The sequence below is a fragment of the Paroedura picta genome, chromosome 3 (assembly GCF_049243985.1).
Source record: "Paroedura picta isolate Pp20150507F chromosome 3, Ppicta_v3.0, whole genome shotgun sequence".
Classification (NCBI taxonomy): domain Eukaryota; kingdom Metazoa; phylum Chordata; class Lepidosauria; order Squamata; family Gekkonidae; genus Paroedura; species Paroedura picta.
In genome coordinates this window covers 45,137,892-45,150,541 of record NC_135371.1, presented here as the reverse complement: position 1 = coordinate 45,150,541, position 12,650 = coordinate 45,137,892, and the positions used below count along the sequence as shown (strand labels likewise).

Below are 12,650 nucleotides of genomic sequence, written 5' to 3'. Positions count from 1 at the left end.
CTGAATGAGTTATAAAGCTTATTCTGCATCTAACAGCCATAAACACACATATTTGTTATCTAGCCCAAAGTAACTTCCTACAGATTTATTTGTTTTGGTCAGGACACAAAATATTAATAATCTGCCTAAAACTGCACATTGGACACATTCATAACAAATGAAAACAACATCCATGTAAAACGTATAGTAAAATAGGGATAAAATCAAGTTTTATATGAGGGCTTAAATGTAATTACAGCTAATGTTGAATAAAAAGTGGTACATTTTATTAGACATATTCTCTCCTCACTAGATATTAGATTTTTGTTATAACACAGAAAGCACTCAAACACAAAGAAAAAGAAATTCTTGCTTGGAGACCTGCCATGTCTTCAAAAGGCTATTAAATATTAATAATATGTAATTTAAAATACAGGTTACTATATTAGAGTATTATAATTATAAAAGGGTGGAGGAACTTTCAGTATTAGTTTATGTTTCATTAAAAACCTGAAAACAGCTTTCATTTGTGCATGTGTCTTGCCACTATTCAAATTAAAAATAATGACAGGGAAAATTCATTAAAATACATGTATTTTAGCTGTGCTGATGGGTTTGAGTACTCATTTTTGAATCATACAACATAGGCTCTGGCCAACAAAGATTATTCCATAACTTAATTGGTTAATCTTTAAATTGCCATCTGATTCATCAACCAGCATGTCAGACATAGGTTGAAATCCCTGTTCATAAATCTCATCAGGTGATCTTGGATCGAGCACAATGTTTTAGTCTAGCCTACCACGCAGGGTTCTTGCAAACATATAACAGAGAACAGAAATACCTATGGATGCCACACCTTGGAGGAAGGGTAGAAGTAAAATATGATTGAATGTTTTTAAAACCTGTTTTAAGGTTTACGTTTCTCTGCTTTAAAACATACATTGATGTTAAGCCATAGTTGTTTATTTAAGTCTGCTATATTATGAATATTGAATGCTAACAACACAATTCACCTACCTGATACACTGAAATCAGCATTCTGTATATTTAGAAAAATTAAAATTCTAACAAGTCGGTCTCAATTTTAGAGAGCATTGAAATAACATTCCAGAGATTCATTTTAATTTGAAGGATCCAATAAAGTACTCCATGAGAAAAGCATTAAAATAACAACAAAGCCTAATACTTGCATGCTTTTAAAAATGCAATTAAGCTGTTGGGGACCTGAAGGCACCTTAGTTTTTACCATAAGCTTATTATTGATCCAAATCCTAATGAAAACCATTCTGCATCTTTTAAGTAAAATGGGTTTCAAGTCCACAACGCTCACTTATTTTGACATAGCGCAAATGAGGTCATCATAGTGCTGCAAAGCTCCACGAAGGAAGAGCACAACATGTTGTGAGTCAATGGATCCTCATGCTTTCATATGTTATAGCGTACGCTTTCTAAAAGGACTTACTGGATTGTACATCTGATTGAACAACTGTTCAGCTTGCTACATAGCAAAGTTGGGAAGGAGTCAAACACAGACAGGAAAAGAAGGAAAGATCCAGGAAAACAGTATTAGCTTAGCAAATCCAGCGCATTGCACAGAAGATCTTGGAATTTTTAAAAAGAGAATTTTAAGTTTTTAAACATTCCTTAGTGAAAGTGAGAGGCACTGGGGAAAAATAAATGTTTACTTTGGCTGCTAGAAAAGAATAGTTGGAGTAAGAAATCTAAGGTTTGTGTTACTTTCCCTTTCTCAAGTGAAACAACCCATGAAATACAGAAAACTGTCCACTTTTGATGATACATTAAGTGCTGTTCTCTAGCAATGAATCACTAGAAGTGCTTTTGGCCAAGACTGCAATTTATCACCAAAGCTTCAAAGATGGTAATAATAAAAGATTAATTAAACTTTATCATTAAATTTATAGCCTTCCTTTCATATTAACACAAAACTGCATTTCAGTTTTATTTGAGTTCTGAACAGTACAGCTTGGCAAACAGTAGTGAAGGAATCTAAGCAGCAGTGAAGAAAAGAGAGCAATTGGAGTGCAGTAGAATATAATGGAAACAAAACAAATATGCCACAAGCTATAAAGCACTTATTCCAGAGCAATGTGCCTGAAGTTAAACCCCATGGAACTCATCTAGGACAACTCCAGCATTTGTGAGTTAAACAATATGCCTGTGATTGCAAATCCACAATCCATAAAGAAGATTTATTGAGGCTACCCCAGAACAACTGGATTAAAAATTATAGTCATAAATAAGGAAATTCCTATTGCTTCTTTGAAATTAGTGATGGAAAATATATAATGAACATTTATAAGTGTTTTGACACAACAATACTAGAAGACATTTTCTCTTAAAATTCTCATGTACTTCAAATCATCATCTCTGTTTTATTAGGCCAGGATCCAAAGCACTTTCAAGGGTGCAGTGAGGCTGTCCAGATTTTCCCTCTTGACTGAAGCTCCTCACGCTCTTTCGGAAGGTGCTCTAAAGGTTCTCTTTGACTTGCCATAAGAGTTCTTCCAATTGTAGCGGGGAGAGGCCTCAGATGACATGGAGTATACTGAAGGGCTGCCCATGACACGTTGTGTTTCACCCTTGGTAAACGTGTCCAGCAGGCAAGATTTATAGTTATAGAAAGGCAGAATAAGCAAAATCAGTTTCTGTCTTCAGTTTTTTCCTATTATTGCAAGTTGCAAAGTAGTATATGTGGTAAAAGATGTCATGAATTTTATTTTTCAGTATTTTTCAAGATTTTCTGCATCTCCCATCTTGGTACAAGTGTGTCATACTGAAATGCAGTGAAGCATTATGAAATTTGAAAATAGTTGTAATTTTGATAATCAGTATTTACTATATCATTTTTTCTGAGTTCAAAAACAAAAACAATAAAAAACAACCAGGGAAAAGTTAAAGTGGTAATAAAATCTCATAAAATGTTAGTTTTAGCCACAGCACATGCTGCCTTACAATTATAATAGCCAAAAGCACCTTAATAATAATTGTTGCTTGAAAAGCAACAAAAACTAGAACCAGATATAAATACAATGAATGCTAAGGAAGAAAACAAGGTTCTAATTCTTATGCCATTTATTTAAAATGACACTCAATGATGTAATTCTAAAGTGTACATACAAAGTAAAGGGTCACATCAGAGATGAATTTCTGAATTTTACCCCCCCCCCCAATTTTTTGGTGAAGATAAAAGTGGAAAGATATAGGTCCATATTTTGTTGATCATCAGTTTCAAGAATCTTTTCTGTGGATAAGTCCAGGTCATATATTAGGCTAATTTTTATATTATTGATATTCCCTGAATAGTTTGTAATTAACAGTCATTTTTTTATTTTAAAATGTCATAAATCAAAATTCTTTGTGTAGGTGTTTTGGAATGATACGTTACATGCAACTTTCAAAAGCAAGATTTTAAAATTATGCCTTTTAAAATATGCTTTTGAAGCTTCATTTTGAATCTATTTCCCCATTTTAATACATATTGCAACAAGTTTCCTGATCCATCACTACTGTGACATGCAATTGTAAGGAAAAAAATCTATATGGAAAAGTGTCAGTCTTTATCAGCATATACATGGACACAACAGTAAAGAATTAAAACTTGCAAAAACTTTACATTTGCATATCTGAAGGCATATCTCACACACTGAAGGCATATCTTTGAAATTTTAGGTCTAATGAAATAATACTAAATAAAGTGGGAATTAAAAATACTATTTGGAGACAATTATCATTAACAGTATATGTTTTTGTTCAATTAAACCTCTCCACTAAGTTGCAGTTCTTTTGGTCAGGAAGCACCTGGTCTCCTCACAAACCAGGGAAAACACATTGCATTTATGATATAATAAAAAACTATTATGTTTCTATGCTTTCCTTTAGTAAGCCTTTGCATTTTATTCATAAGCAGCATGTTCCTTTAAGTACATAAAAAAGAGTTTGAGGCTTTTAAACCTGCTTATTTTTCCATGAGTAAATGATGTGTTTATACCTATAGTCATAAAACACAGATTTAGGATTTCAACTAATTCTAGAAGTATAATTATTCTCAGTTTTAAGTGACAATGCTATGAGTTATTAATGATTGCCTACATTTAAAAAAAAAATTTATATATGCGTTTTACATTTCTGAGATTGTACTATTAACAGGTAGTCCCAAAAGCAACACCTGGAATTGAAGCAACATTTTTATTATCTAACACCATTTAATATGAAAGATATTCATTACATTTGGGAAATCCAGCCCTCTCAGATAGCTAACACTATGTATTTATTTATTTATTTAGCATTTTTTTAGGTTTCCTTTCCACAGGTCCTCAATAAGGGTTGCATGGAAATGCAAAGAGAGGCAATCATAATTTAAACTTTTAGAAAGGACAGGACAACCAATGATATGAAAATGTGTGTGAAAAGAGGTATTACGGCACAGATTTTAACTGCAGCGCACATCCCTCATGAATTCATGGGCCACTAAAGCCTACACTGACATAATTGCTATATGTAGTAATAAACTGGATAGGCCATGGGAGGAATACAAACTTGCAAACTCATCTGCAGATAAGGTACCTACCTTGTGTACATACTCAGGGGACTTATCATGCAGAATAAAAAAATTGTAAATTAACAAAACTAAAAGTGTGTGGAGGGGAGCCCTTTCCAAAACCTCATGACCAGGAGTAAAAATGCTGCAGAAGGAATGGAATGCTGAGAACAACTGATTCTCAGTTAAAAGGAAATGGGGAGGGGGGGGGGACTCCAAGCCTATGCATGTTTATAAACTTTAGCACATCCTTGAGAAGTTTTTCATGAGTGGATTTCCACCCCACAATCACACACACTTGCAGACCTGCAGTTCTTCAGTATATTATTTATTTTATGGTGGTATTAGTAGGCTATTCTATCGAATATTTTCATCAAACTGTATTTGGTGTTTCAGTCTAATGTCCTTTATTTTACATGTATTATTTCCTTTAATATGGCATCACCCACCTTGATCTTTATAGAATCTAGGTCTATAGAAACGTACACAAGGACCCCATTTCTTCAGTTGACACAAGTTGTAAAACAATATCTACTTCTGTCTGCACAATTTGTGAAGCACCTTGTGCTGTGATTTTGTTGAAACTAACGTTATAATGTAAAAGGAAAGTGTGGTAGTTAAATCACATCTAGAAAACCTACCTATAAATACCTGTTCGGAAGAACAGGAGGGATGCATACCAGACATAACTAGGCATATTTAAGCGCTACAGACTTTGAAGTTAGTTAAAAGAATTTAGTTGGCCTGGATTGTGTCCTTAGTTCCAAGGGTAATGGGACCTATTTACAAGGTATGGAAAGCAACATGATGTTTATAACTAATAAGGATGATACTGTGTGTTTAACAATGAGCACATACAGTACTAACTGGACACAGGAAAGAGAAACAATGTATGGTAGAAATATATTAACAACATTCCCAAACCACTTCAATACTAGAAAGACAGTACTATCCAAAGCACAGTACTATCAAAGCTCTCTGACTGCTTTAGATAGTGCTATAAATGTGGTGTCTTGTTTTGTTTTAGGAAAAACACCTGTACATTTTAAGTTGACACACAAAGAAAATCTCAGCTTGCAACATACCAAGACACATTTTTTGTTAACACCAGAAAGCTTTTTACTAAAAGTCTGCCAAAGTACATTGCAAACATTTCCAAGCAACAGCAGCAGTAGTTTGGACTTATACCAGGTAATATCTCCGCACCCCTTTTCACAAAATACAACGTACATCTGAAGTAAGAGCTGTTGTTATTAGATGGCATTTACCTTTTTCAGTTGTGCTTCCAGCTTACTGCATTCCTCCTTCTTTTGTTCTATGGCTATTTCTAAAGATTTTAATTTGGAATCTCTTTTCAGCCCTGCTGAAGCCAGTGATGATGCATGTTCTTTCAGATCGATTAAGCTGGACTAAAAACACATGAGATGGACAAATGAAAAAGAAGATTAGCAATGAAATTATTCTGATCATTAGCAAATCTTTCACAGAACTCCTTATGCTACCTTCACAGGGATGCCTGTCCCCAGGAGGGACCATGGGATCCTTCAGAATTACAGGTCATCTCCAGACTAAAGAGATCAGTTCTCCTGGAGAAAATGGCTGCTTTGGAAGGTGGATTCCATAGCATCATACAACACTGAGGTCCCTCCCTGTCCCAAATTCCATTCACTCCCAGCTCTACTCCCAAAGTCTCCAGGTATGTCCCAACCCAGAGCAGGCAACCTTATACTTTCATTCAAAAAATGCCTGTACTGATGTCTCAGAGTCCATGAGAAGCCACACACCCAAACCCAGACTGCTTTGAACCTTGTGCTCATTCCTGGACCATCAGTATCAGAGAACAGAAATCATGGGTGCATAGTAACTCTTTATCTCCACCACTCACACTATCTTGCAGCTGATCTAACCAAAGGAGGATTACTGACCACACAAAGGCATACATACTTTGAATAATGCCATGCTGAGAAACCTGGGCTGGTTATAAACTTCTGTGAACTGTATGGTGTACACACAAAATATATTTGCTGCCTTTCATTTCCCCCCTCACCCTCCTGTATTTCCTAAAAAGCTACTTTTGAAGCTGAGGGAACTCTTGGGGACAAATGTGGAATGCAAAAAAATGAGAATTTCCCACCAGTAGTTTATTATGTTAACTCTTCAAAAAATGCAGCGGGAGTGTAAGAGCCTCTGAAGGAAGAGGGCAGGAATTCAGCAGATTCCCTTGTTTTTACTGCAGCCCCCGGTTTTCGTGACCTACACCCAAGGTTCCCTAGCAAGAGTTGTTATTGGTAGCAGTATTTCTTTTTCCAAAATTCATTTTAAAGACATTGCCATTGATTCCTCTTTGTCTCTTCTTTTTCCCTTTCCTTTCATTGTACCATATTCTCCCCCACTCCCAAGACCAAATTCCTTAACCCCTTTGTGGAGAAGATACAGCATTTGAATAATACAAATAGCCCTCCTGACCAGATGTCTTATTCCAGCTGTGGAATATGACAATCAGCTTCCCATCACAACCAGAGGAGACACCAGACTGGGTGAATCCAAGAGCTATCCAAAGCATCCTATGCAGTAGAAAACTGCTCATCTTAAGGGCTCTGACTTGCTCTCACATGTTGTTAAATAATGAAACAAGACAGTTCAAATATTTAAAGGTGTATTCTGTGAGCTCCGGTCCACTTATGGAAGTTATCCAACCCCTGGACAACTGTAAACAATGTTTCATTATATTCATATTTTATATTTGCTTTACCATGATTATCAGCACGATTCAGAGTCCTTGGTCTTTGCAAGCAAAATGACACCTTGAAAACCTTTGCAAGCAAAATAAGACCTTGATATAACAATGCTCTAGTTGCCCAATTTCCACACAATGCAGAGATATCAATAATTCTGTCAGTGTCACCCATAAAGTCTATCACATCTGGTCAGCTCCAGGCATTTCTAAAAGCATTTTTCCCTTACTGTAAATTTCCATGTGGCTAATAAATGTTTTAAATAAATAAATAAAATCCTAGAGATTTGAACGTTCATCAGAACGCTTTCATTTGTTTGCAGTACCCATATATGCTGGAAGAGTAGACCACAGAGTACTAGGAAACCATCATCTCAGGCACGGTCCTCATAAATCGATTCCACAATCTTATGTCATGGAAAGCTTTTGTACAATGCATTGAATGTAAGTGACAATAATCTTGTGTTGTGCATTTTACTGCCACTGCTCCATTAAACTAGCTGTCAGGAGCACAGAATGATTCCTAGTGGCATATTATATTATCCTACACTGAACTGGGAAAAAGGGGAAAGAAATATCAAACAGAAGCAACTCCATGTTTCTGTTGGACAAATTACAGGATAGCCTTTTTCTCTTCTCCTTTTAAAACAAAAATATTTCACTAGACAGAACAAATGTATCTCAATAAAGCTATTGAGACTTCAGTACTGGCCTAATTTCATCAGCCCTGATTTGTAGGTAAGAATCTATAAAGAACATTTCTGTTATGTACATTACAAAGTAAATGCATACCCTGGTACAGCATTCAGATTAATTCTTCACTTATTGTAAAGGTAACACTGGAAGGGGGAAGATTTTCCTGTTAATCTCCTTCATTTGGGTTGACAGAATTTATATGTAAGAAGTTCAGCTAAGCATAAGACTTTATGCTGATCTGAGCCCTTTCACCAGTACCTAGGAAGTCATGATACTCATCTTTTGAACATAGAGATTCAGTTACACATGCATGCACTGGTCAGTGTGGTATCCTCTACTCATACCACTTGAAATGGGGCAGCTACAGGTACACATTCCTGAATTCCCTTCTGGTAAACTAAGAGGCTTGGAATGAGTTATACAAGTATATGGTAGTAATATAAATCTAGCAACTGGTATGTAATGAAATGATACAGTAGGTCCAACAAAGACCCACTGGGTCTCTTTCACATGTGTTAGACATAGTCTAGTATATGAAATATTTTGAAATTCATGTTTCAGGGCTTCGGAATGTGGAACAGTGGTAAACAATGTTTTCCTAATGATTTATACTCTTCTCATACTCTTCTGGTAGGCCTCATTCTCTTTGATTTGTTTCATGTTAGTTTATTTTGAATACAGTTATATTATGTTTCTATGAAACAGCCCCAATTCTATTCCAGAGTGACAGGAGAGTCTTACCGTAATATTTGATAAACTTGCCATTTAATTTTATCTGCTGGGACTTCCCTTTGGCCACGTCTGGGCCATCAAGTACATACTGCACAATTTGGCTGCTATTTCAGCAAGATTCAGAGCTCTCATCATTGTGTCATATGAGTCAAAACAAATCCAGTAGGACAACAATAAATAATATTATTTATTGACAAGATTTTAATGCATTTATATTTTTTGTTTGTTTATTATTAAATTTCTTGTTATTACTGGCTTGGGGAGTTCACATAATTTAAAAGACAAAATAGTAAATAAATAATTTTTAAAAGTTTCAAAAGCAGTTTTAAAAACTTCAAACTTGCATCAACTGAATATATTAGTTTGTATCTCTCCACATCCTATTCAGGGATGGGGTTATTAGGGAGAACCTGTTCAGATGGTATCATTCAGTTGTTTCTGACCTCAACCAAAAGCCTGGCAGAAGAGCTCTGTCTTGCAGGCCCTTTGGAACCGAGGAAGTTCCTGTAGGGCCCACAGCTCTTCAGGGAGCTCATTCCACCAGGTGTGGGCCAGGACCAAAAAGACCCTGGCCCTAGTTGAGGTCAGATGTACTTCTCTAGGGCTAGGGATCATCAGCCAGTTTGTATTGGCAGGGTGAAGTGCTCTTCAGGAGCTATAGTTAATTAGGCAATCCTTCAAGTACAGTAAGCCCAGAATGTGGATGGCCTTGAAGGTCAATATCCAGAATTCTACTGGCAGCCAGTGCAGTTGCCTAAGAAAAGGCCATATATGGGCCCTCCAAGGTGTTCTCATGAGGACCTGTGCTTCCACTTTCTGTACCAGTTGCAATTTCCAAGGAGAACAGTAGGCATGCATAGGGTGAGTTACAGGACTCTAACATGGAGGAGAGCATTGCATGGAACACTGTGACTAGGGGTTCTGAAGCCAGGTAAGGCACTGATAAGTTAAAATGCCAGCTGAGCTACTTTAGTGACCTGAGCCTCCACAGGTAAGAAGGAATCAAGAACCATGCCTAAATTCATAGTAGTTAGTGCATCCATTAGCTGTACACCATCTAGGCAAGGCAAGTGCACTTCCTCTACTGGCCCTTTCACATTATGAAACACATGAGAATACACTCAGGTACAGAGAGGGTTTTGACAAGGATGGCATTTTGAAGAATAAATATTTTAATTGGAGGGCTCCAAGAGATATTTTTGGATCCTTCTCATTAGTGTAGGAGCATCTCCATTCGTATTGTTTAACACCTCATAGTCTTCATTACATCACATGAGTATATTTAAATACTAGACCACTGAAGAAGACCCCAAGGGGGTTGAAACACATTTGGTCATTTATACATGTGTCAAAATGGCTTGGATTTGTGCAATAGTACATGATATATGTTCATGTATTTTAAGTTTCATATGTGCAAATGTATTGCAATAAATATTTGCATTTTAATTTTTTATACTTATACCTATTCTGCTGCTGCTCAGCCTTTTAAGTTCCTAACCTTTTCTACACAGCCACAGGATCTCCATCTCAGAGGGACAGAGTTTCAGAAGGCTCTGCTTGATCCAAACTGTCACTGCTTCCAAGTAACTAATTAATGTTTCTGGGGGTGAATTTGGATGGTTGTGTATTAGGAGACAGAGGTGGGTGTCATCAGCACACAGATGACAACTAAATCCAAAATCTCCTAACCAACTGAGCTAGAGGGTACATGAAGATGTTGAACCAAGTGGGTGACAAAATTACACACTGAGGAACTCCACATGAGAGCTAGAAGTGGCACAATTGACTATCACCCACTGCAACACTCTGTCCACAATCACAAAGGAAGAAGATCAATCATTGCAGCCTGTCCCCCATATACCTACACTGGCAAGTCAGACAGCAAGGAGCTCAAGGTCTACCATGCTGACCACCACCATGAGGTCTAACATCCAGTTAGTGCTGGAGGTCAGTGGTCAGGGCAACCAAACCATCCACCACATAGCCAGGTTAGAAGCCATATAGAACAGGTCAAAGGCCAAAGTTTTATCAAGGTATGCTGTAAGTTGTTCTGCAAAAGCCCTTTCAATTACCTACCCCAGAAATGCAATATCTGAGATGAGGTGGTAGTTGGCCAGATCTCACATATCCAATAATGGTTTCTTCAGCAGAGGCCAATCCACCACCTCCTTCAATCCCCCTGGGAACTCCCTAGTAGACAGGAACAGATTTATAATTTCCTGTAGGAGGCCTGCAATCCTCTCATCATTTAATTTGAATAGCCAAGCAGAACAGGGTCAAGTAAGCAAGTGGTTGGCCACATCAAAGTTAGCAACCTATCCATTTCAGTTATTGAGAGCCATCTGAAGCCTTCAAATGGAGCCTTCAAAGATGGCAAAAGGGTCTCCAATTCTCTTACTGTATCAAGGGTGTGTGGAAGGTCATGGCAGAGTGATGAGACTTTATCCACAAAAATGGCTCACTAATGCCTCACAGTTGATTTCCGACTGATTACACTTTGTGTACCCATCCTCAAGGGCTATAAGAGACTGAATTACCTTAAATAATTGTGTTGACCATTCGTTCTCAGATGCAATGGAGGTAGCATAAAACTCATGTTTAGCTACCTTCACAGCCATCTCACAGGATCACATCAGCATCTTATAGGATGTTCTCGATGCTTCACTGCAAGTCTTCCTCCACACTCACTCTAGTCTTCTCAGCTTCTGTAGCTGCTTGTTATACCAAGGTACTAGACTGAGGTGAGGGTGGAGAGGGAATTGGGGAGCTATCTCATTGATGGCAACCAGCATCCAATCATGCCAGTTCCTAACTAAATTGATTAATGAAGCACAAGGAGGCATCAGATCTTGCAGGGTATTCAGTAATTAATCTAGATCCATAAGTTTCTGCCAGCAAGCTTGTGAGGCTTTTTGGGGTCCCCGTGACCCCAGGGTTGCTCCTGGATGCCCTCTATGTTGAAAGAAGCAGGCCCCAATACAGGGTTGGAGCAACTTGAGGATTTTATTGAGGATTGGGTAGCTACAAGTAAGAAGCTGGAGGTGGGGGTGTAGCAGGCCACAAGGCTCCCTGTAGAGCTGCCAGATGAAGATTCGGGGCCATTCCGCACAGCATTAACGTTGCTGAATTGTGTAACACTATTTTGTGTAACGCTATCTTACCATTGTGTAATGGTATTTTTTTTAACATTATGCACAACGTTGTACACAATCTGCAACACTCCTGCAACACTTCCTCAAAAATCGGTTTGTTGTAATGCTTTTCAGGGAATTCACAAAAGTGGATTCCCCCTTTAAAAACTACTAGACTCTAGAGAACAACCTGCAACACATCCGAAAAAGACATATGCATTGTCAATATAGTGGTAGCAAGCATGTCCCTACCTAAGCTCCCACACCCGAGCTTCCGGCGTCGCGATCGCCATAAGCGATGCTTATTCGGCTGAAATCCCGCCACAAGCAATTGTCAGTAAAGTTTCCAAGCACAATACAGCACCCTGTTCGACACTGCCAGTAATTTCGGCCATAAATTGCACCCGGGAGGGATTTTTTTTAACTTTAAGAGTGTGTAAACGATTAAGCGCCAGCTCCTATGCCAGCAAAAAAGGTCTTTCTGATACATCGAATGAACAAATATGCATTGCTACAGGTGTTTTGGGTTTTTTTTAAAAAACAATTCTTAAAGGGAAGCACGAATATAACAGTTAATTGGCTGTTCTGTTTGATTGGCAGCCAGGGGCAGGAGGAAGCACGGAAAAATATTGTCTCCTTTGTTGCGATTTCAGCAAGACCGGAAACTTGTGCGTTACGAGAACTGCACTAGTGGGAGAGCTGTTTTTCCGAGAGAAATGGCTGTGTGTGTTACCGAGACCTGCCGCTATTGATTGCAGCACTTTTCAATAGCACTCAGATTTAGCAACATTGCCAGTTGTGTGGAATGGCCCACAGA

At 37.8% G+C, this 12,650-nt stretch overlaps 1 protein-coding gene across 2 annotated transcripts in view; it reads right to left on the bottom strand.

Moving 5' to 3' along the window:
* Positions 1-12,650, bottom strand: part of ERC2 (ELKS/RAB6-interacting/CAST family member 2) — an 819,922-nt gene that overhangs the window by 421,269 nt on the left and 386,003 nt on the right. For both annotated transcript variants that reach the window (XM_077325500.1, XM_077325499.1), the window contains exons 11-12: positions 5,809-5,949; positions 1,445-1,480 (exon numbers count right to left, since the gene is read on the bottom strand). In XM_077325500.1, the coding sequence (XP_077181615.1) occupies positions 1,445-1,480; positions 5,809-5,949 (177 nt within the window). The remainder of the gene's footprint in view (positions 1-1,444; positions 1,481-5,808; positions 5,950-12,650) is intronic.